At 42.1% G+C, this 25,577-nt stretch overlaps 1 protein-coding gene across 1 annotated transcript in view; it reads right to left on the bottom strand.

Annotated features, from left to right (window-relative positions):
• SLC9A3 (solute carrier family 9 member A3) overlaps nucleotides 1-16,399 on the bottom strand; it is a 67,282-nt gene extending 50,883 nt beyond the window's left edge. Inside the window, exon 1 of the mRNA XM_075271990.1 lies at nucleotides 16,183-16,399. Within this exon, the coding sequence (XP_075128091.1) occupies nucleotides 16,183-16,399 (217 nt within the window). The remainder of the gene's footprint in view (nucleotides 1-16,182) is intronic.
• Between the last annotated feature and the right edge of the window lie 9,178 nt (nucleotides 16,400-25,577).

Raw genomic sequence — 25,577 nt, 5'->3', positions numbered from 1 at the left:
AAAACAAAGATTGTTCAACATAGTTGTTCAGGGGAAGGATACAAAACGTTGTCTCAGAGATTTAACCTGTCAGTTTCCACTGTGAGGAACATAGTAAGAAAATGGAAGACCACAGGGACAGTTCTTGTTAAGCCCAGAAGTGGCAGGCCAAGAAAAATATCAGAAAGGCAGAGAAGAAGAATGGTGAGAACAGTTAAGGACAATCCACAGACCACTTCCAAAGAGCTGCAGCATCATCTTGCTGCAGATGGTGTCACTGTGCATCGGTCAGCAATACAGCGCACTTTGCACAAGGAGAAGCTGTATGGGAGAGTGATGAGAAAGAAGCCGTTTCTGCACGTACGCCACAAATAGAGTTGCCTGAGGGATGCAAAAGCACATTTGGAGAAGCCAACTTCATTTTGGAAACAAAGATTGAGTTGTTTGGTTATAAAAAAAGGCGTTATGCATGGCGTCCAAAAAGAAACAGCATTCCAAGAAAAACACTTGCTACCCACTGTAAAATTTGGTGGAGGTTCCATCATGCTTTGGGGCTGTGTGGCCAATGCCGGCACCGGGAATCTTGTTAAAGTTGAGGGTCGCATGGATTCCACTCAGTATCAGCAGATTCTTGAGAATAATGTTCAAGAATCAGTGACGAAGTTGAAGTTACGCCGGGGATGGAGATTTCAGCAATACAATGTCCAAACACCGCTCCAAATCGACTCAGGCATTCATGCAGAGGAACAATTACAATGTTCTGGAATGGCCATCCCAGTCCCCAGACCTGAATATCATTGAACAGCTGTGGGATGATTTGAAGCGGGCTGTCCATGCTCGGCGACCATCTAACTAAACTGAACTTGAATTGTTTGTCCAAAATCCCTTCATCCAGGATCCAGGAACTGATTAAAAGCTACAGGAAGCGACTAGAGGCTGTTATCTTTGCAAAAGGAGGATCTACTAAATATTAATGTCACTTTTCTATTGAGGTGCCCATACTTTTGCACTGGTCAAATTTTGGTTTAATGCATATTGCACATTCTCTGTTAGTACAATAAACCTCATTTCAATCCTGAAATATTACTGTGTCCATCAGTTATTAGATATATCAAAATGAAATGGCTGCTGCAAACACCAAAATATTTAGAACTAAAAATGATTAAGATTAAGAGGGGTGCCCAAACTTTTTCATAGGACTGTATACTGTATATATATATATATATATATGTACATATACACACACAAAACACATACATAAATACATACACACACAACACATACATAAATACATATATACAAACATGTTAAAGCATAACAGCATAACAAACACCCCACATTTTCAATTAAGGTTCCATATATAAAGCCAGGGATCTGACATTGATATAGCCAGAGTGGGAGAAGAAGATGCCCTATTCCTCTATTTTTCTTCATCCCCCACCTCATCATCCAGTGAAGGGCGAACCAAAAGGAGGCACCCCTGAACAATTTCTGAGGCAACTATGAAATTACTGTAATATGGACCCCACCGCCTGAAAATTATGAGCCTCAGCTTCCTGATTTTGTGGGCAGGTCAGTAATTAAATTTGATACTGAAGGATTCACAGAAATAAATTTTTTCTCTGATGATTTCATAAATGTAATGATGGTCAAAAAAAGAAATTAAATTAATAAATCATAGCTTTTAATAAAGTTACTAATAAAACTCTACTGTAACACCATTGCGAACCAGGCAAGTCCCTCAGTTCCTGGAACATCACTATAGGCAGGATAAAGACAGAGGGTGTTAATAAGTCTGTGACCCCAGAGTACACTCTGGAGTGCTTCTTCCATAGTGCGCTACTAGCCTTTTCTGATTCTAAGGCTTATAAGCCTCATTAATAGGGAATGCAGAAAGTTACTGACAGCCTCGTCCCAGCATGTAACCCAGAGAGTCTACAAACCCCCATAAATCTCGCATATGAGAAAGAGGTACTTGGCCTCAGGGTTGCAGAGTGAGCCAATCATTTTGTGTGGCAGGTTCTTATGGAAAAATACAGCCACTCTCTTACTCTGATCACTACTACTATGGAACCATTCAAGGTAGGAATGGTTTTTAATCGTTGGCAAGAGGGAGGTGTGCAAGTTTCTTGTAGACATAAAATATGGGTCCTGGCGTGCTGATATACAGCTCACACTTATCTGTTTCAAGTAGAACATGAATATGATGATGAACATGATGATGATGATAAAGACCACACTGGACAAGAACACCAACCATAGCAGGCCCCTGGGTCCGCGCATATGTTGCCTAGCATGGCAGTCTGTATGATCAGCTGCTTACACCATGACAAGCATATAATTACCACCAAGCAGAGGGATGAGTACCAGATGGCAGGGCTCTTAGACCCTTGCTATAAAGGCAAAATAAGGGAATTCTTCCCTGCTTGCCATAAGCTGTAAACCCAGTTTGCAGCAGCATTTAGGGAGAACACTGCAACTGCCAGTTGTCCACATACCCAGGTGGCCTCTGCCCCCTCCCAGTCCCCCTCATTCAGCCAGTGCTCCACCTCCTCTGCCAGAGCCACAAGTTTCAGGAGGAGTAAAAGCAGGGGCAGCCAGGCTCAGTACAGTATCTGGAAGATGAACCTAAATTTTTTCAGAATGAAATCATAGATAACAATAATGGCAGAAGTTCCTCTTCCGGCATGATGTTCAGGCCTGGAAATCCTGAACACACACAGAGCAAGTTTCACTGGTGAAAGTAGGTCATGTGAATGTGAGGTAAGGTCCGTGGAATGAAATAAGGATACTTGCACTACTTTGGTCCATTTTCCAGATCAAATACACCTATTGATGTCTATGGGAAAATCAAAGATAAGAAAGGTATACCATCGATGACCTAATGCATCGAAAACTGTTTCAAATTGTTTAAAAATGGGTTTCAGATCAATAATGGACAAAAACTACTGAACTAGTTAAAAAACAAACAAACAAAAAAAAACCCCAGACGTTTGCAGACTCAAAATTCCGCTACAAAAAGGTCTGTTTTTCATCTGCAAAATGGTTATGGACCTGAATAGGGCCTCACACAGCACCTAAGAATATTGTTACACATAGGGGTTCTTGTCAGGGTTAAATAAAATGCTTCGAAACTATGGCTTACAAAATACATGCTTAACCTACTGGTTTGGCTCGCTTGCCTCCTTCCCTCTGGCTACTCTGGCAATCAATAAAGCTTAGATAAATGCGGCTTTCACCAGTATTTACATCACCTTTATGGAGGATGTTGCCAATAACTGAGGTTATGTGCACAATGAACAGAACATGATCAGGACAATTAAGGAAGTGATTATAAAAGAGTCTGTGTTGCTCAAACATTTCTGAACAAAGTTGGCATACTGTACTTTGAAATCATATGGAGAATATGTGCTTCCTGTACTGGCTCTGATTCTTGCTTGTACAACATTACAAAGTGTGAACGTTCCGTGCAGCTAGCCGCAACAGGATGCCAGTACAGTGAACCAGCATTCCATCGCAGCATTCTGCTCCAATCGGGAGCGGAGTCTCGCGCTGCGGAATGCGTGGCAGAAATAGTCTAGCTAGTAGTGGAAAAAAGAAGCGAGCGGCTCTCATTGAAGTCAATGGGAGCTGGTTTTGGCAGCAAATTTTGAGGTGGATTCCGCGTCAAAATCCGCCGCCAAAAAACTGTGTGAACGAGCCTTAATAGTTGTCAAATGAACAACAGCTATTACTCCCGACCATCCCAAACACATGCTCATCTGAGCATGCATGTGTTTTGAATAGGGAGATAGGAATAAGTCGCTGTCAGGTAACGCTATTAGGGGCAGATCTTAGGCTCCATTCCCACGGAGTAACACGCCACTCATTCTGACATGTAAACACGTGTCAGAGTGAGCGCTGTAAAACAGAATTCCACTGACTTCAATGGGTGCCGTCTTATGCGCGCTACACATTGAAATCAATGGGTTAAAAAGCCTCTCATTGATTTCAATGTGTAGCGCGCGTAAGACGGCACCCATTGAAGTCAATGGGATTCTGTTTTACAGCGCTCACTCTGACACGTGTTTATGTGTCAGAATGAGCGGCGCGTTACTCCGTGGGAACAGAGCCTTACTTGAGAATAATGGGATCTGATTTTGCAGTTCAACAAACCCAATCCTTGTTTCCTTCAATATGATCTGTTATGGGAGATTCATACACATAATATAGTTAATTTGTCCCCAAAAAAACTGTTCCCTGAAATGTACAGGTGTAAATTTTCTTTAGGTTAAGGCCATATGTTGCCGAAATGCAGCTAAAAAAAAAAAAAAAACTATGGAAAAAAATACAGCAGAAACTAATTGTGTTTTTCACTGCTTTTCTGATGCATTTTTCAATTTTGCCTTCAGCAACCCACATAAGTAGAAATCACATGCTGCATTTTTAAAAAACGCAGTTTTCCTGCAGTATTTTTCCCCCCGCAATGTGTGGATGGGATTAATCAGAAACTCACTCACTTTGTCAGTAATGTAAAATGCAGCATTTTTTTCAGTTGCATTTCGGCAACAGGAAAAACACTGCATTTATGCAATGGGAAGCCTCTGCCTTAGGCTATGCAATGCATTGCAGGTTTTCCCGCATTTCACAGCAAAACTCTGCAGACTTTCTACTTCAATTATACCTATAGGGAAACAAAGAGGCATTTCCGTAGGTATAATTGACATGCTGTATTTTCCAAAACTGTGATGGTTTTGGAAATCGCACAGTGTATTTTCCTGCAATGTGTGGGTGGTAATCTTCATAATCCCATCCATTTTGCAGGGACTGTAAAATGCCATAGGAAAAATGCCACGTGAGGCCTGGCCTTAGGGTAAAATATGTAGCTAACCCACTGCAATAAATTGTTCCAGAGTCGTGGATGGGATTTAAATAAATCCAACCCACACACTGCTAAAAAATCTGCCCAGCAAAGTGCCCTATTCAGAGGCATATCCTGAGGCTCCTAGGCCCCAGAGCAAAATACTTATTATAGTGGTATATTTTCTGTGGTAGAGCACATTTTGGATCCAGGGCCTTGTAGCAACTGATACTTCTGCACCCCCTATAGCTAAGGACAGTTTCTTGTTGCTGGTTCAGCACAGTTTTTAACATTTGCATGAAATGGTCCATTTCTGTAAAGTAAAAAAAAATAATAAGTGGCAGATACAAATGGACCCTACTAACTATAATGGGGTCAGTCTGGATTGTAGGACTTGTGACTCAATTTCCAATGAACACTGCAACAGAATCTCCAATTGGGTTTGATGGGGTTTGGAAGGCAGGGACTTTAAAAATTAAAAATGCCTGCAGCGGGAAGAGGTAAAAGAGGTTTTTTTAACTATACTATGTTACTATGTAAACATGATTGTAGGTCCATGTAAGAAACAACCATTGTTTTGTACTTAATTGTTGTATTTTACTTTTATGTGCAAAGTGACAAAGATTATGGTGGCTAGCTTTGTTTTCGGGAAATGCTTGCCTAAAACTCCACCTCAGCAAACGTGTTAAACCAAACTGTATATTGTTTTTCCATCTTTGCCTAACAAACAGAGTGGTTTCTGTCTAAAGTGAGTCTTAGCTCATGTGTTCGCTTTGTTTGACTGTAACATTGCCTAACTGCTGGTGACTGCCTGTGTTTGTGTTGGTGTCATTGTTACCATAATTGCACTATTTAATGGGGTTGTCTTTGTTTAAAGCAATGTATTGGATGTGTTAAATACAAATATAATAAGCCACTTACCAACAAAGTGCGTTCTATTCTAAACATTAACCCAAGCAGGAGAGGAGAACAGCAGCTTTCAGTGTTGGTGATATATATAGATTAAGTGTATAGTATAGTGATACCTCTTTGAGATGACTAAACAATGCCAGATAAGCCCTGACTTGAATCACTCAGGGAACCTAACTCTACAACTATTGCAATTACCTATGAGCAGTATATCCCATTCAACAACTCAAAAGTAATAAAAAACAAATGTTCTATAGACAACTAATCTAAAATAACAAGCAGCAACTAGGGCTAAGGCCTTTTTCATATCTGAGTTTGGTATTCCATTGGGGGGGGAGGGTACCGAACACATTAAAAAGTGGTTATCTAAGAAATCACACAGACCCCATAGACTATAATGGGGTCCATGTGTGTTCCACGCGGTGTCCGTACAACTCATGTGGAGAGAAAAGTGCTGCTTGCAGTACTTTTCTCTCTGCATGATTTGTGCGGACACCACACAGAAATCTATGGCAAAGGCGTATCTAGGGGTTTGGTACAGGGAGGGAAAACATATCCAAGTGTGCCCTCTACCTGAGTATTCCGATAGTATCACTACACGGTGACTGTATAGTGTTATACTGGCTGTACACAAGGCTTTGCATACAGTTTAAGTAAATACAGTACAGGGAAATGTTGTGACTTACAACTGACGTCTCTGACTGTAATCTTTCATATTTCTCGTCTCCTCCATCTGGACCGCCATGACCACTTCTTCCAGCCACAGCTTGTCTCTGTAAAGTTTGCAGCACAAACATCTTTGGCTCCTCACTTTTCCAGACATGTGACCCACATTTTCCTTGCCTATACAAAGTTCCCATCCTGCTGCTACCCCCAATTATAAAATATATGATATAAAAATCCTCTGTAAACGAATGACACTCCTATATGTATCTTAAATTAACAATGCCCTCTTAAAGAGATTGTTCGGGTTCAGAAATATTAATGCAGGCAGCAGGACAGGGTTGTAAATAAAATTGCACTGACACTTACTTGCATCCCCTATGTTCCTGCACAGGGCCAACCACTACCTTCACCACTCTATTTGCAGCACTAATGTCAAGTTGACAAAACCACTGCAGCCAATCACCGCTCTCTACAGTACAGCAGTATATATGCGTTGATCTGCTGTGGTTTTGCCATTGTGACATCTTTCTGCAGCCGCTCTGTATACAAGCAAAGGTGACAGACAACCCTATAGCAGGTAAAGGGGGGTAATATATATAATAATGCTCGCCTGCTGCTTGCTTTAAAATTTTGTCATAGAACAACCATTTAAATTAATAGTGCCCCTCAATTAATAATGCACCTGTGCCCACAAATTAATAATACTCCTGTATGCCCCTTAAATCAATCATGTGCCGTGTCCCCCTAAAAAATACTCCTGTATGCTTGATTAAAACAATAATACCTCAGCTAATAATGCCCCCTAATTAATCATTCTCCTATATATTCCCTTAAAAGGGTTGTCCAGGAAATGCAGAACTGGGGCAGGAGGCCAGAGAAGGTGAAACATTAAAAAAAAACCAGAACAACAAAACATTCTCTCCAGTCGTGTTTACTCTCCTGTTGACGGGCAGGAGTCGGTACCCTGTATCATATTTTTTGGGACTGTCCAGGGATCTGTCCATTCTGGGTGGAGGTCAAGTCCCTTACAGACGCTCTATTTATTCAAGGTGTCCCTTTAGACCCCATCATCTATCTCCTCAATCTCCTCCTCTGGGTAAGCACACCTCTAAATTGTTTCTTTATCTCTGTACCGCAGCCAAAACTCTCATCGCTCTCCGATGGAAGAGTGCCTCTCCTCCCTCTGGCTCTGATCAAGTAGCCCGAGTTAAGGATGTCCGTAGCATGGAGAACTTGACAGTCACACTTAATCATACTGTTGAGGCGTTCCAGGCTATATGGTCATCTTGGGACGCATACTGTATTTTGAATGGTCTCTAACTCCTTCCCCTTCCCTTCCTCCCCCACCCCCTCATTTCTACTCTCAGGTTTTTGTGATGTGTATACATTCCCAGTCTATTTTACGTTATATGCATTGCTTCACGTTCATGTTTTTTAGGTTTTCAACTCTTGTGTTGTATTGTATTTTACAAAAATCCTTTCAATAAAAATTACAGTTTTTAAAAAAACTAGGTCATGTCCTATTTTTGTCCGTTTTCACGAATCCCTCCAATCTATAAGAGATCTATGAAAACAGGTGCACCTAAGATACAAAACAGCCCCTTTTTCAGCCCAATCTGTCCATTGGTTGCGGAATAGAAGTTTTAGACCCCATGCACATGACCGAGTATGCATGCGATATTGCGCTGAATTTGCAGTGAAATTCATTCGGGTAACACTCAGCGTGACATCCAAGTGCATTCTGTTATGCATTCACATCTATCAGGACTTTGGATCCATTCCGTCCAATGACATGGAGCAGGATAGGCCCCCATATTTGTTAAGGGATAACTAAATGCACTTGGATGACACTCAGATGTCATTTCGAGTATCATTCCATGCATTATGCTGCAAACTCAGCCCCACATCAGATGCACATCCGGTCGTGTGCATGAAGTCTTAGGCTACATGCGCATAACAGTGAAAAAAACAGACATTAAAAAACGGATGTAACTGTCCGTCTTTAAATTCCATTTTCAATTGGTGTGCCTAGTTTTCTGGCTGTCTTTTTGTAATGTCCGTTTTGGGGTCCATTCACACGAGGAAAATGGTGAGGAATTTGGTGTGGAATTTCAGCGCTGAAAAAAAAGTCTCCCATTGACTTCAATGGGTTCCTTTTTCTGCTAGCGCCAGTGGCCATTAGCAGGAGCCAGAACGGCCTATTAATAAAAAATCTGGATCTTTTGACGCCGGACCCCCTAATGACCCGGGCCCTGTGGCAACTCATACCACTGCTATCCTGGTAGTTACGCCCCTGGGTTTATCATGGTATATGACAGCCTCAAACCAAATGGGAACTGGTAGTGCAGGAAGGCTGTGTATTAAGTGAGATCTGGTTAGCTTGAGGTTCGCCAATTAGATAGTCAAGTCAAGGTTGACACTGTTAATGTTCACTATTACATCTTCATTGACTACAATATCTCTCAAAGTGTAAGATAAAAACTTACTCTAAACAGTGGGAGTTATGGAGGCAGTAGTTCTCGCCACAAAGAGAATTTGTTATGCCCCTGGGAACATGAGCGGAGGAGATTTATTCAGTGATTCTGTCCCATTCAACTCCGAAAATAAAATACCTAGGCCGTGGCAGCAGATTTGGAGTATGGTATTTTCCAACTAAGCGAGTACAAAAGCCATGAAAACAGACGGGAGTGAATGAAATAAATAAATAAATCAAAGCCCAGATATCAAAAACCCACTACTATCACTCTAACCTTATATACATACTGTATATAGAAATTATTATTCAGCCGAGCCGAACAGCACGCTCGTATAGAAATGAATGGACGTAGCCGGCACGCGGGGGGTTAAGCGGCCGGCCACCATCAAAGTGGAAGTACCAGGTGTATCCATTCATTTCTATGGAGCGTGCTGTTCGGATCGGCTGATCCGAACAGTACTCGCTCATCTCTAGAAATTATGACTTTGTGAAGGCATGATCAAAAATAAACATTTATTGCTAAAGATATGTACTGCAAATATAATTATACACCAGTTTACTACCATTTTACAAAGCACAAGTCGTTTACTAGTCATTATGAACGTGAGTATGTCAAGATCATTAACCTTGACTAGAAAATAATCAAACTTTATACCTTCAAATGTAATTTATTTGCTGCAGTATATGCTAACTATAGTTTTATTTGGTCTTTAAAGACTGGATTAAGTTAGGTTCGTTCCAGCTTTTCAAGGCTAAATGAGAAGGAAATTAGCACTTAAAATGCATACAACATTTTAATGAGTTCACTTGACAACAAGCAGTTCTGACTTGCACATTTACTGTTACTTTTGGAATGATGTAAAACTTTAAAGGGCTGTATAGTTTTAACACAACTGTCTCTAAACTTAGTTTATGGGACTTACTACTAAATGGTGATTATTACTGATGTTTGTTATTACTGGGAACCATCTGATCTGCTGTTTGTGGAGTGTCATATTAAGACCAAGGCCCCATGTGGTGTAAAGTCAAAGGCACTCAAAATGCAAAAAAATGCAGAAGCATACATTGACAGCACAAGATAACAAAATTTCCATCTAGTCTGCCCTTATATTATTTCCTTTTTATCATGTAGGTCGATTCTGTTGATTTTCCACCCACACAAAACAATTGAACAATTGCTGTTTTGTTTTCACCTCCCCCCCAAACAGAAATGTTAATAGAAGTTAATGAACAAGTTATATATAAAATCCCAAATGGTGCCACTGAATAACTTCTCATTCAACTACATCAATAGGAAACAAAAGTTATGGGTCTTGGAATATGACCTAAAACAATGTATTGTCCTAAAATAAGCAGATCCTTAAGGCCGGGGCCCCATGGGACGTAAATGTTGCGTTTTTGGAAATTGCAGCATGTCAATTATACCTACGGAAACGCCGGCGGTTTCTCTACAGCTATATTGGGAGCAGAAAGTCCAAAGAGGAAACCTCTGTGGATATTCTGTGATAAGTGCTCGGGAAAAGCCGTGATGTGTTATCGCCAGGGTCTTTCCCACAACGCTTATTTGCTGTAGCCTGCTACATGGGGCCTTAGGCTAAAGCACAGGATAAAGCTATATTCACTCTACTGAATCACAGTGGTGTGACATTCGTTTTTTTTTTTTGTTTGTTTTTTTTTTTTTTTTTTGGGGGGGGGGTTGTAATGTAATTTAGAGACTGAGTGCCCAAACTGCAACCCAAAACCCACTAAATTATTGCAAAGTGCCAACACGGCAATTTAACCCTTAAGACTGTGCGGATCCACAATTGTGGACAGTTACCGACCCGCAAAATACAGTCGTGTAAATGGGGCTTTACAGAGCTTTCAATGATACAAGCAACTGTTTACTAAAAAAGGTAAAGGTCTCTGTATTTGGTAGTTTTGAATAATTAATCTTCACTATTTACATCACACAGGATCTGTTTTATAGTGACCGTGCAGAGTTATTATAGCCTGTATGTCACAACCTGAATTCTAGTAATAACATTGTGTATTTTTTTGGTGGGGATTTGATCCGGTGTTCTGTGGTCTTCAGGTGTTTTCCTTGCCATTAGTCCATTCTGTTTGTGGATTTGGCATTGGCCTTCAGAGTATCCTTGAGGTTCTCTGGAGCGAACCTCAGGTGTTGGTTGTTGTCATCCTATGGGACGGTTCTGGGGCCTTTATTAGGAGGAGGGCTGGCTTCACTAGTTGCCGGTTTTCGTGGTTACCACCTAGAATTCGTGGCTCAGGGAGGAGTAGTGTTTTGGTAGTATTACAACTGACTAGGAAGTGGTGTGAGTGTTTCCTTGTGTGTGAGTCTGGTTTGTCCCTCCACACTTCCACTCTACCCTGTCCTTCAGTTCTGTTTGCCTGGCACTATCTTGTTGTTTGTGAGGTTTGGGTTCCAGTTTGTTTTGCCCCTGTCCTGTGTTAACCCTTCCCTCACCTCTGCACTGTCCCTCTCCTCATTCTCTTATTGCGTATTGTGTTGTGCTGCGTGTCTGTTGTCCAGCACACCCCATCCTGTCTTGTCTGCAGCTGCACCTTGGTTTCTGTAGGGGTGACCACCTTAGCATCCCTAGTCCCTAACCCTCTTGTAGCTCTCACCCTATCTGTCGCTAGGCCTTCGTGTTAGAGAGCCAGGAGTTGTCGGGGCCAAAGCTAGCTTGGGAACAGCTGACCACCACCCGCAGGCAGGGCCTAGCTAGCCGCCATAGCGTCAGGGAAAGTTTCCCTCCCCTGTTCCCTTAGCAGTGCAGTCTGCAGTCCGGATTCTAGGTCTGGACATAGACACAAACGTGACACTGTACTAATATTACATCTGCTATAAAATAGATACTGTGTGATATAAATGGTGAGGGGACCCTACACAGCATATATTTGTCTCACAGTGGCCCCCAGACAGTACAATGCGCTCAACAGCAGCCCCCAGACAGAATTATATGCTTCACAGTAGCCCCGGCACAATATTAAATGCTCCATAGTGGCCTCCACACAGTATTACATGCTCCACAGTGGTCTCCACACAGTATTATATACTCCACAGTAAGCCCCCACACACTATTATATACTACACAGTGGGTCCTCACACAGTATTATATACTCCTCCTAAAGGCTCAAAATAAACGTTGCATTTTTGGAAATCGAAGCACTTCAATTATACCTACAGAAACACCGGCAGTTTCTCTACAGGTATAATGGAAGCAGAAAGTCCAAAGAGGGAACCTCTGTGGACATTCTGTGAAAAGTGCTACGCGAAAAGCCGTGATGCGTTGTTGTCAGGGTTTTTCCCACAACGCTATATACTATTTTCCACAAGTTCTATATACTCAGAGTAGGCCACCTCTCAGTATTATCTGCTACTTCCTAGTATGCAGTTCCATAAAGAGTGCCATTCTTCTTCTACTGACTGCAGGCACTGATGACTTATGTCATCGTGCCTGTGTCGGGGAAGAGGTCACAGTCTGCATTCAGTGTAGGCCACGGTTGCACATACAGCTGAAAGCAAAGATCACTGAGTAGCAGGGAATTTGGTTGGATGACGGCATGCCATAGGTTTTCCATCACGGCTCTATACACTGGTGGTGGGTCCACGAAAACAGGTTCCCCTCGGGTGCAAGACAGGTGTCAAAATTGGAGTGTTTTTCACAGCCGTTCTGACCCTTGGTTGTATAAATGTAGCCTAAGAGATACACTAAGTGATATTTGGGCACACAAAGCTCCAATAATTTCACTGTGTAAATAGAGCTAAAGGAGCACAGATTGACATGATGTTGATCTACATTTCTTAAACACAGAACATTGTAATAGGCCCAGTGTAATAGGCCTTAAAATAATACCACATATAAAGGTTACAGTTATGCATATGAAGAATAAGAAAGTTAGGTAAAATCTATGCATGATTTTTTTTTCTGATTTTAACATAGATTAAAGTATTTCAATCACTGATACATCAATTGTAATACGATCTAAAAGACAATTTTCTACCTGCAATGAAAAAAAAAAGATGCGTAATATTAACATACGATAACCTTTTACCATTTAAATAACTGCAATTATTTCCACATCATTAAGTAAGAACTACTTCAATTACAAGAATTTGTATTAATAGTTTAAGGTGCTCTATAATGAGTGTGTTTAACCAACCATAAGAAAACCAGTAACATAGTCAGTTAAACATTTCCAGAGTACATGGAACCTGTATGTAATGGCTGGGTGATGTTGTCCTCTAATTGCAAGGCCCTTCGGGGAAACGGTTTTTGTCATACTTAGTCTGATTGATCATACCATGATTTTATTTCATTCTACAGATAAAAATATATATTACAATGCATTCATACAGAAATATATATTAATTAATTAATTATACAGTACTGTGCCAAAGTTTTAGACAGGTGTGGGGAAAAAAATGACACAAAATGTTTCTAGCGAATTCCATCCAAAAGTACTGTAAAATGTGCGCAGTGGACATGCTGCAAATTCTAAAACCGTTGCGGTTTTGGAAATTGCAGAATGCTGGCTGTTTCCCTATAGGTATAATTGAAGCAGAAAGTCAGCAGAGGAAACCTCTGCAAACTTTCTGTGAAAAGTGCTGCGGAAAAAAATGTAATGTGTTGCTGCCGTGATTTTTCCCACAGAACTTTTTTGTTGTGGGAGACTAGCCTTAGCCTAAATACATCCAAACCTGACAGTAAGGGTGCCTTCACATGGAGTTACGCTCCGTGCTTTTTGTCCATTTTACACGTGTAAAAATACACGTGTAAAATGTAGTTAGCCATTGAGTTCAATGGCTTTTTTTTTAACATGCGTCTTTTTGCGTGTTAAAAGACGCGTGCGCAAAAAGACTCGCGTTATATGAAAAAAACCATTGAACTCAATGGCTTACTACATTTTACACGTGTATTTTTACACGTGTAAAATGTAGAAAAAAGCATGGAGCGTAACGCCGTGTGAAGGCACCCTAATATGTCTATTTGTTGGTATGCTATTCATTGAATGTTCTCTACTGATATGTTATTAATTAATAAAAAAAAAAATAGTGAAACAAAATCTAGCCAAATCTATGATTTCTTCTTGTGGGAGATCAACAAGGCTTAGTTCACATCTGTGTTCTGTATTCAGTTCAGCGAGTCTGCATCAGGAACCCCCAAATGGAATACCGAACACATTGACAAGCAGTGAGCAATGAAAGCTCACGGACCCCATAGACTATAGACAGTAAGAACAACGAGGCTCTGGAACTCTCTGCCCCAGGAAGTGGTGATGGCGGATTCACTGAACAAGTTCAAAGAGGGCCTGGATGCCTTTCTTGAAGAGAAAAATATAACGGGTTATGGACTCTAGATTATAAGGACAAGTTGATCCAGGGTTTTATACTGACTGCCAGATTTGGAGTCGGGAAGGAATTTTTTCCCCTGAAATAGGGCAATTGGCACGAGCCTCATGGGTTTTTTTGCCTTCCCCTGGATCAACACTGTAGGGGATTGTAGGCTTATAGGTTGGACTTGATGGACTAATGTCTTTATCCAACCTCATCTACTATGTAACTATGACTATAATGGGGTCCATGTGTTTTCCGTGCGGTGTCCACACGAGTGATGCGGAGAGGAAATTAGTTCATGAAGTGCTTTTCTTTCCAAACGTTCCATGCGGACACCGCGTGGAAAACACATGAACCCCATTATAGTCTATGGGGTGCGTGTGCCTTTGTTGCTCACCGCTTGTCAATGCGTTCGGTATTCCATTCAGGGGGTCCCCATGCGGACTCCTTGAACGGAATACAGAACGCAGATGTGAACCAGGCCTAAGGCCAGGGCAGTTTATGTTACTCTCCATATTAAATAAACATGCCTGTTCAACCAAGTTTTATATTAGCTTGGAGATATAGCTACATCATATGCTTAAATATTTGTCCTACAATGTATTACCTACCCACAGTCTGATCAATGAGGGTTTCAAAAGTTGGACCACCACGAATCACATGAACAGGGGCCTGTGTTCCCCATCACCAGTAGAGACATAGTTAAATGCTCTACTGGCAAATTTTCTCAGAAATCTTTAAAAAAAAGGGTTTGCAAAATTCCATGCATACACAATAGAAACATATCGATTCTGAGTCTGTGAGCGTTGGAGTCCTTCCCCCATTCAGCTTGAAAAATGCACAGAGAAAAGTCCTGCAAGTAAGACTATTTTTTCTGCATTTTTTCGGCCAGAAACTGGGCAGACCCCATTATAGTCTATGAGGTCTGTGGGTTTCCATGGGTAAACGCTAGAGATGAGCGAGTACTGTTCGGATCAGCCGATCCGAACAGCACGCTCGCATAGAAATAAATGGACGTAGCCGGCATGCGGGGGGTTAAGCAGCCGGCCGCCATCAAAGCGGAAGTACCAGGTGCATCCATTCATTTCTATGGAGCGTGCTGTTCGGATCGGCTGATCTGAACAGTACTCGCTCATCTCTAGTAACCGCTTTATAAGTGGATATGGTTTCTGTTTTTTGGGTCCTCAAGTGAACTCAAAGAACAGAAATCCGAACATGAGTATCAACCTAATGTTAGATGTATGGACGAAATATTCTGTTATCTGCACAATGCAAGACAACATTTAATTGACCTTTCTGTCATGGGTAAGGAGGTGGCATCTATGTCTACATGCCAGCTGTTACAATTGTAGAACATTTTGCCCATTGCATGCCAGCCGGTACAATTATAGCCCACCCTGGATGTGAAGATGGGGTCAAAATACAGTCCAAAGTTTTTGTATCAAAAGACTTGTTTGGAAGACAAAAATTCACAAAAATATATTTCCCAAGAACTGTTTGCTGGGAAAAACTGAGTACTTCCATTGGACTACACTGTATATATATATATATATATATATATATATATATATATATATATATATATATATATATATGTGTGTGTATATATCTATATATATATCCAGCACAGTATATAAAAAGAAGGCTCTAACAGCTTCTAGCCAGTGATACAATCCGTCAGTGCTTGGCTGGTTTGTAGCGTCCCCGACCTCACCATTTTGCAGTAACTATAGCTAGCCATTGCAGAATACTTCGGATCGTTCTCGTTTACACTTGGGGTTATCTGAGGGTCGGAGCCGCTACTTGATACAACATCTTAAGAATAAAGGGAAGCTTAGGCTGGGGCCACACGTGGCGTTGCCGCCGCGACTTTTCCTGCAGGGACCCGCTAGGTGCGGCTTTAGCCTAAAAGGGCAGAAATGTGAATGGATGACAAGATATGGACTTGAGGATTGTACAGATGCGACTCACCGATTTTGGCTAAGCTGGCTACGAGGATCCATAAGGCGATGATATAGGGATCTTGAACGTGATGCCACTTAAAGGTGACGATCTGGAGACTGGAGGGTCCTTCTTCCCCGTGCCCGCCATCCTCACTTCTGGGCTCGTGGTCTTGTATTACCTCAGTGGCCCGCGCATAGGCTAAGCCTATTATAATTCCCAGCACACTGACAGAAATCCTTGCCATAGCGGTGATATGGAGCCGGCTGCTCAGACTCCACATGTACTATCAGTGACCCTATACTATTGTAGGATGCTTATGGCTTATGTGCAGCTCTCCGGCCACTCATTTACTAATGGAGTCTACGGCAGTGCAATGAATCCTCTTTATCAGCCCTATTGGTCTCAGGTATTGCTTCTCAAGTAGCTATTGCTAAGCTCTATTACATAAGGAATAAAGCGTTCAGGTGCGGACTGAAGTAGGAGCCCTCCTTATATGGTACACAGACTTAAGGAGGGCTCCACCTCTTCTCCTCCCAGTCATCACAAAAAGCTCCGAGCAGGACAGGTCGTCCCTTAAGAGGTACAAGGAAACACCTTCTCCTTTACAAATAAGGAAGGCAAATGGCTTACATGTGACAACTACACTTAAGATTCTGGAGACAAATTGTCAAGAACATCTTTAATGACTATCACTATACTATCACTATATAGTTGTCACTTGACAACTATTGTCAAGTGAAAGCAACTTGTGGGCTCTGAGATTGTACCTGTAAAGGCTGAGTAGGTGAGGGGCTATGGTGACCAGGGGTAACAGTCAGTGCTCCTAAACTAATTCAATAGCTACTATTTGGCTTATAAGTAAATATCCCTTAACCACGATAAAATTGGTTAACCCCACATGTTCCAATAGGCTCCTAGATGCCACCACCATGCCAGCTGCGAGCGCAGGTACTAGAGCAAGGTGTTAAGCTGTACCTTCCAGCTTCTGTCTCTCAGCTTCACCCATAATAGTACGTCAGCTGGCTCTAACATCTTGGCGGTCATGCTGTACTATTGTGTCACGTGTCATTAAAGGGGTTTTTAAGTGGTCTACTCAGTTTATTATGTGGACAAATAGTGTACAGCATCTCAAGCAGTCTATCTAATAAGTACAGTGAGTGTACTACATTACACAACCCTCATGCAGGAGTTAAAGGGGTCTTCCCAGGAACATAATTCTTTTTAAATTTGTAGATAATTAAAAGTTAAACATGTTTGCAAATATAAGTAAACGTTTTGCAATGTTTTAAAGATTTTCTCTAAATATCTTGTGGTCACAGTCTGTTGTCTTGATCGGTTGCCAGTGGATACGACCATGAATGTAGGAACTTTCTGAAGTAAGAAAATCAGCCATGATATCCTTATTGTGGCCGGGATATCTTCTGATACATGTAGTGTCCCTGCCTGATAACCCAGCGACAGTAAGGAAATCATAGCTGGGTTCCTGACAAGTCCCAGACCATAGAAAGTTTTTGCATCCAAAGTCGTATCCATTGGTAACCAATCTAGACAACAGACTGTCATCACTAAGATAGTTAGAGAAAATCTTTGAAAACTCTGCAGAATTTTTAACTACTTATATTTGCAAAAATGGTTAACTTTTAGTTATCTACAAATATAGATATGGTTATGTTAATTGGAAAACCCCTTTAAGGGTCTAAGGCAGGTGTTCTCAACCTTACTATTGCCAAAACCCTTTAATACAGTTCCTCATGTTGTGGTGACCCCCAGACATAAAATTATTTTCATTGCTACTTCATAACTGTAATTTTGCTACTATTATGAATCATAATGTAAATATCTGATATGCAGGATGTATTTTCATTGTAGTAGTTTTTTTTTTTTTTTTTTTTTGCAGTAATTGATGATTTTACAGTCCATGACTTTACATTTACCCAGTAATTATCCTACTAATCCTACTAATAGTTTGTATGTTTGTGTGTTTGTTCCTCAATCACACAAAAACGGCTGAATGGATTTGAATGAAATTTGGCACACAGATAGAGTGTACTCTCGATTAAAATATAGGCTACTTGTTATCCCGGTAAATGACCTGGTTTTATGACAGTTATGAATTTATGTTCACATACTATATTAAACAGCTCTTAGCAGCAGCCTTATTTCAGCCAGGGCTGTTATCTCTCTGTGTAAACTCACGCTAACCCTCAGTGTGTATACACATTTCCATGGCTGAGATCAGTGTGCTATCTGGGATTTTTCCTGGATAGCACACTGACTCTTTCTTTTCTATGGGTCCGTGCACATGACTGTGAATTACACTGTCAGATGTGTGAGCCAGAAGTCTGGGCCGCAAAATATGGAACAGGTACTATTCCTGTCTGATTTTATGGCTCTGCTTCCACGGGCAGCACACAGGTGACATCCGTGTGTCCCTCGTACACCGCCCGTGCCTTTAATTCATGGCCGGCTGTTCAGGCACTGTTGTCTGCAACCAGCCTAAGGGTCAGGGACCATCTTCTTGGGCCCTTTAAACAGTGAATTTAATGCTTTGAGGACCAGGAATTAAAGGGATTCCAGTACTAGTTTTGTGCCCCAACCCCTACAAGAAGGTGAAATCCTTGTGTATGCTTACAGTTTCTTTTTGATGAATTGATTCATGCAATAGTCTTTTTTATCCTTTTAATCCCTAATAATGCAGGAGTAGTTAGCGCCATTTGAAAATGATTAAAATTGGTGTGCGGAATAAATTCTCCCCATTGTTTTTGCTGTTTTATAAATGTACTGTAATGGCTGTGTTCAGCCTTTTTTTGGTAGTAAAGTGGTTGTCCAGGGAATATTGATTCACTACCTGATTGACGGAATGCCTTTGATGGCCCCGGGGGTTCTGATGAAGTCACAACCCTCAGATCATGTGATTGGGTTACTCCATCCATTCCTCCCCCAATATCACAGGTAATTAATTATCTGTGATATAGGGGCTGACTGACTATACTACATCCCCTATAGGGCCATCCCCCAAAAATCACCTAAGTTTACCTAAAAAAAAAAAAAAAAAACCCACTCAAATGACCACTGTGTCTGACTTCCAGAGAAAGATACTGAATGGAAAAAGAAGTAATCATAAGTGTCACAGCAATTGTAGATGGTCTGTAGAGGAGTAAAGATCAGCTTCTCCATTTTGGCAACCTTAAGTGGGTAACCATAGATGGCCATACACAGTGTCCGAACCCAAGACAGGTTATTATCCCTATGTGATTATATATATTTGGTTTTTATGATCATTTTACTGATTAGGCTATGGTCACATCCTAATTTGCATAAAAAAGAGGTTACTTTAGGAAACCCGCAGACTCGAAGAGGGCAAAAAATGATACCTGCTGCTTGCAGAGCTTTTCTTTCCTAATTTTTCATGTGCTGAGGGGAACAGAATGACCGTATAGAGTGTAAGTACAGATGTGAACTGAGCCTTAGGCTAAGGCCCCACGGGACGACATGCAGCACTAAAGCAGGAACGCAACGCGGTTCTTCCTGCAGCACTTTGAACAGAAAGTTCACAGAGTTTTCCTCTGCGGACTCTCTGTCACCATTATATCTACATGAGATCCACCAGGGTTCTGTAGATATAATTGACATTCTGCGATTTCCAAAACTGCGCCGGTTTTGGAAATTGCCGCATTTCCGCATTGCATTTTGAAACGCAAAGTGGGCATGGGATTCGCATTCCCATCCACTTTGCAGATACTGTAAAACGCCACAATTTTTTCACCAGAGGCAAATCGTGGCCTTTCCGGCCCGTGGGGCCCCAGCTTTAGTGTTTGATTGCTATATCAATGTTCTGACGTTCCGTGTCCCCTCATTGATAATGGAATGTGTGGATTGTCTCTGCTTTTCCATAAAGTAGCTACTGCATGAAACAAAGAATCAGAAATCAAGTCTGTGAATGGGAGCAAGAGCGTCACATGTAGGAACAGGAGTGACACTTGCTGTCTCATGTGAACTCTGGGAGTCTGAAGTCACTTGTGAATAGTGCTGTAATGTATTATATGCTAAACCCTGCTCTGTATTTTTAAAATCAAGACAGTAAAGTCCAGTTCTGGTATAAATGAATTGATCGGTGGTTCTTTCTGGCATGACTACACTGCACCACCTGCTGTCAAGGGGGAATTAGAGTTTATAGCAGGCCAACATCATATTAGTATAGGTGGGAGTCATTGAATTTGCCTCTCTACAATACCACCTAGTCATTACCCTTCTACCCTGTTTCCCCGAAAATAAGACATGTTCTTATAATTAATTAGCTAACGAAATATATGACCTTTCTTATTTTCGGGGGATGTTTTATGCAGCGGCTGGAGCGGGGAACAATCGGCAAATAAAGCGGGGAACAATTAGCGGAGTGCCAGCATGACTGCCGGTTGTATGTGATCCAGAAGGTGAAGGGGGGGGGTCTTATTTTCGGGGAAACAGGGTATTAGGCACATGCAATATTAATGGGAGTCTGTTAGCTCAAAGTTGCATATAAAGATAAACACCGTACCTTGCAGGGTTTGAGATATGGTTTTCCAAACTGCCTTTTTTTTTTTTATTGCAGACCACCGTTCTTTTGCTAAGATATTCTTACTTTTATGAATATCAAAATGAACTAAAAAAAAAGGCTTTAAGGGGCATGTAATCTGCAGTTTGGGCTTTAAATTACATGTTTATAAAAGTCAGAAGATCTGTGTCATCTGCAATGAAAAGGCAGTTTGGAAAACCTTATTTCAAACCCTGCAAGGTACTGTGTTTATCTTTATATGAAAATTTTGGGCTGACAGACTCCCTTTATTTATCAGACAACCGTTGCTAGGAGGTGTGGCTTAGAATAAATTGGGTGTGTCTTAATCTGTGCAATTCTAAGGGTAAATTCAGACATGGTTTTTTGGTCTGGAACCTGAGGCGGAGGCTACCTCAGGTTCTAGACCAAAAGCCGAGTAGCCGCGACTGAAAGCCGGTGGAGGGTGTGTCTTCAAACAGCCTGAAGAATGAGCATCTCGCTTCCCGGAAAAAAAACTCCTGAGCAGCTCCGATTGATTTCAATGGGAGCCGTCTTTTTGGTCAGGATTTTGAGGCAGATACGGCCTCAAAATCCTGACCCAAAATCTCCATGTGCACTTAGCCAAAGGGTGCAAGGTAGAAGGGTGCAGAAAAACATTGGAAGAGCCCTCTGTGGACAATCTGATTTAGTTATACCTAGAGGGAAACCCCCGGCATTTCATAGGTATAATTGACATGGTGCAATTTCCAAAATGCAACATTTTTGGAATTTGCAGCATTTACATTGTGTGTATTTTTTTACAATGTGAGGATGGGATTCGCTAGAATCCAATTCAGTTTGTAGGGACTGATTGCACCAAAATTCTTACTTAAAGTCCTGCCACACATTAAGTAAGGTGGTATAAACTATGACTAGACAGTCTAAGGCTTCCTACACATTGGGAATATGGTTCAGAAAATGCATTCTGTATAACGTCCAAACTTCTAGGACCAAACCCAATCTGGAGATTCAGACTCAAAGCATCATAGATGATTGTAGAGTCCCCGTCTCCCTGCAACTCTGCTGAGGAAAGGTGAGGCAAGGTGAGTATAAGTGTTTGTTATTTTTAATTACTTCTCCTTGGCCCTTACTTATTATACTCTGGGGTCTGAGGAGATAATGACCATCACACAACTCATTTCAAGACAAAAAGAGTCTATGGAATTATTCACATATCTGTTCTTTAATTGCGTGAATGGGCCATGAAAATATAGAACATGTCATGTTTTTGGCTGTTTTCAATAATCCCTGAATAGACTCAAGTCTATGATGGATCCTGATGGATCCTTAAAAACGGGTGCCCCTAAGGATACTTCTTTTTCATGGCCGATTTCTCCAGTGCATTCCTAAAACCAAGGCTATACTTATTTTGAGTTACGGTATATAGGATTTTCTATAGAGTGGATTGGGAATTTATAAGTGTATTGTCTTCGTCTAGTTTCTCAATTCGTTGAACAGGAAGTTTAATTTACAAATAGTTCATTCTTCTAAACATGATGTGCTAATTGTTTAGCAGAGAAAGGAATGGTGAATTTGATCTGATTTCCAAGTGATTAGGATTAAGTAGAGAGATTAAATACAATACATGTAAAGCCTGTGGTGCTGTTTACAACTATACTCCTACAAAGGTTATCAGTTTACAGAGTTTCAGAGTACACTGGAAACAAATAAACATGACAATGTATTGCAAATCATTTTCACGCCATACAGAACATCAAGTTCAAACACTCTTTATGTGTCAATATATGAGAAAGCACATATATCCTCCACATGACCCTCACTAAAATGACGGGGAGACTAAATGGCAAAGCAGATAAATTTGCTGTTGCTAATATCAAATCTCTTCTAAACCACTTACATTGTTGTCAAAGCTTTTAGTGGCATAGTGAGCATACCTTTTGCAACAAAGTGCAGTCTTATTGTCACAAAAATAAACTTTCAAGATTAAAGTATGAAATGTCCCAATGAGTGGCAACCACTGGAAACTGGTTTCTGTGACAAGAACAAGGGGCACTACAGTTAAATAGCTCATTTTCCTACATATTTAAACCACCTGCAAACAGGGATGTCAAACTCATTTTTGCTGAGGGCCACATCAGCCTTATGGTTGCTTTCAAACGTCCGTTTTTTATTATGTGACTGTAGCTATGCCAGTTAGGGCTCGTTCACATCTGCGCCCGTACTCCATTCTGCAGGTTTCCGTTACCTGCACAAAACAGGGCAGGAGACAGAGACCTGACGGCATGTTACAATCACATTCATTTGAATGGGCTTGAAAAGTCTCCGGCCGTGTGCGCCAGTGAGCATTTTATGCGCTCCGCGGCGAAACTGTTTTTTGTTTTTTTTTTAACTGGACACAAAGTCGGACATGCAGTACTGTGTGTCTGGTTTTTAAAAAACGGTTTCGCCGCGGAGAGCATAAAATGCTCACCGGCGCTCATGGCCGGATTCGGCATGACAGGTTTCCGTCTTCTGCATGCAGAAGACGGAAACCTAAAAACGGAGTTCAGGCGCTGGTGTGAATCCAGCGTCAGGCGTAGTCACTTCTATAGTCCGTTGAAGTCAACCATAAGGCTGATGTTTACATATTATTAATACAAGTAAGTAATAGTGCCCTAATTATGTTGCCCCTACAGGTAACAGGTCCTCCATGGTAATAGTATCGTAATTATGTCCCCCCTACAGGTAACAGGCCCTCCATGGTAACAGTATCGTAATTATGTTCCCCCCTACAGGTAACAGGTCCTCCATGGTAATAGTGTCCTAATTATGTCCCCCCTACAGGTAACAGTTCCCCAATAGGTAATAGGTAATGTTACATCATGTCACATACTCCGGTCACATCCAGAGCTGCACTCACCATTCTGCTGTTACATCATGTCTTATACTCCAGTCACCTCTAGAGCTGCATTCACTATCCTGCTGTTACATCATGTCTTATACTCCAGTCACAGCCAGTTCTGCTACATCTGAGATGTAGCAGGGTTCAGCACACAGTCAGCTCTGCTACATCTGAGGGTTTAGCAGAGCTCAGCGTGCGCGCAACGCTGCTACATCTCAGGTGTAGCAGAGCTGTGCGCTCAACACTGCAACAGCTGAGATCAGACCAGAATGGAGACTGCTGTGGACCGATTTTAGACTCCGCCTCCTCACAGACGAGCCTCCAGCAGAACCAGCGTTGATTGGCCGAATGCTGTACTCTGTATGGCATTCGGCCAATCAACGCTGGTCAATGCATTCCTATGGGAAAAAGTCCGCTCCCGCATATCGCAAGCTGACAGGGATCCCGACGTAATACAGTGACTTGGCCATGTTAGATGCCCCCAGACATGCTTCCCCTGCTATCCCAGTTGCATTCCAGGGTGTTGGCATCATTTCCTGGGGTGTCATAGTGGACTTGGTGACCCTCCTGAGTTGAATTGTGGTTCCCCCTTATCGAGTATTTTTTCCCCATAGACTATAATGGGGTTCGATATTCGATCGAACAGTCGAGTATTGAGCGGCTACTCGAATCGAATTTCGAACTTCGAACATTTCACTGTTCACTCATCTCTACATGTCACCTGTATTCTATATTTCGGTACGATTCCGAGGGGATTTCGGGTGCAGTAGATGCTTGGTGGGGAAGCACTTGGTGGAGAAGGGGAGGGGAGCACTGCAGATACCCTATATTCAGCCTGGTTGTAGTCAGGTTGAATTCCAAATGGGGGGAAAAAATCCAGTCCTCAAGCCCAGGGAAGGGGCAGAAAGACAACCAAAATGCCCCCCCTTCCCTAGCACCTACTGCACCCCAAACCCCGACCCCCCCTCAAGGGCCACCCCATCTACATCAATCTAGTATTTATCCCATATCCTATTGATAGGAGATAAATACTTGAAAAATCACTCTTATTACTATTTAGAAAATGCAGAAGCTTACTTACCTCTGCTAGCCGGCCGGCAGGAGTGCACATCGGGTGTGGGCCTGAGCTCACGTGGCTATGTCACCCGGCGTATGGTAGAGCGGTGGGCAGTGGCAGGAGAACAAAGCAGGGAGGCCTGCTTCTGAATCTGATTGTTTAAGATGTGGGCAGCCACTGGAGCAGCACTGCTGCCGATAGCTGAGTGGTGAAGCAGCGCTGTCTCCAGGGCTGCCCCAAGCCATCTCTTTCCTCCCCTACCGAAAACGGAAAACCATAAGCCAGCCCAGGACAGGTTGCACACACTTTTTTTTTTTTTTTCTTTAAAGCAGCCTGTCCTGGACTGGATTAGGTCAGTCAAAATGCTGCCCCCTGCAGCTGACAGGATAGCGCCGCCTCACCTCGCCTCCTTCGAGGTGCGGCGCTGCAAAAAGCTGCTGACGCTAGGTTCATACCTGCGTTCATGTCTGCGTTCTATGGTTTCCGTCTTCTGCATGGCAGAAGACGGAAACCATAGACCGGGTCCGGCCGTGAGCGGCGGTGAGCGTTTTAGGCTCTCCGCCGCAAAACCGGATTTTTTAATCCGGACACAGAGTAGTGCATGTCCGACTCTGTGTCCGGATTATAAAACCCGGTTTCGCGGCGGAGAGCGCAAAACGCTCACCGCCGCTCACGGCCGGACAGCTTTCTCACTCATTCAAATGAATGGGTGAGAAAGTCTCCTGCAGGCTTCCGTCTCCTGCATCTGTTTTATGCAGGAAACGGAAACCTGCAAGGACAGATGAACGCAGATGTGAACGAGCCCTGAGCAAGAAACCATGACCCAATGTTTTATGGGTCGGGTATGCTGTTTGTGATAACAATAGGGATTCCTTCTTTTGGATTTTTCCCTCGGGGTCCATTTCTTGAAGGGGAAAATTAGGGGATTGTCTGGGTACATTAAAAGTTGT

Source organism: Leptodactylus fuscus, chromosome 4 (genome assembly GCF_031893055.1).
Source record: "Leptodactylus fuscus isolate aLepFus1 chromosome 4, aLepFus1.hap2, whole genome shotgun sequence".
In the NCBI taxonomy this organism is placed as follows: Eukaryota; Metazoa; Chordata; class Amphibia; order Anura; family Leptodactylidae; genus Leptodactylus; species Leptodactylus fuscus.
This window is presented reverse-complemented; position numbering and strand designations above follow the sequence as displayed.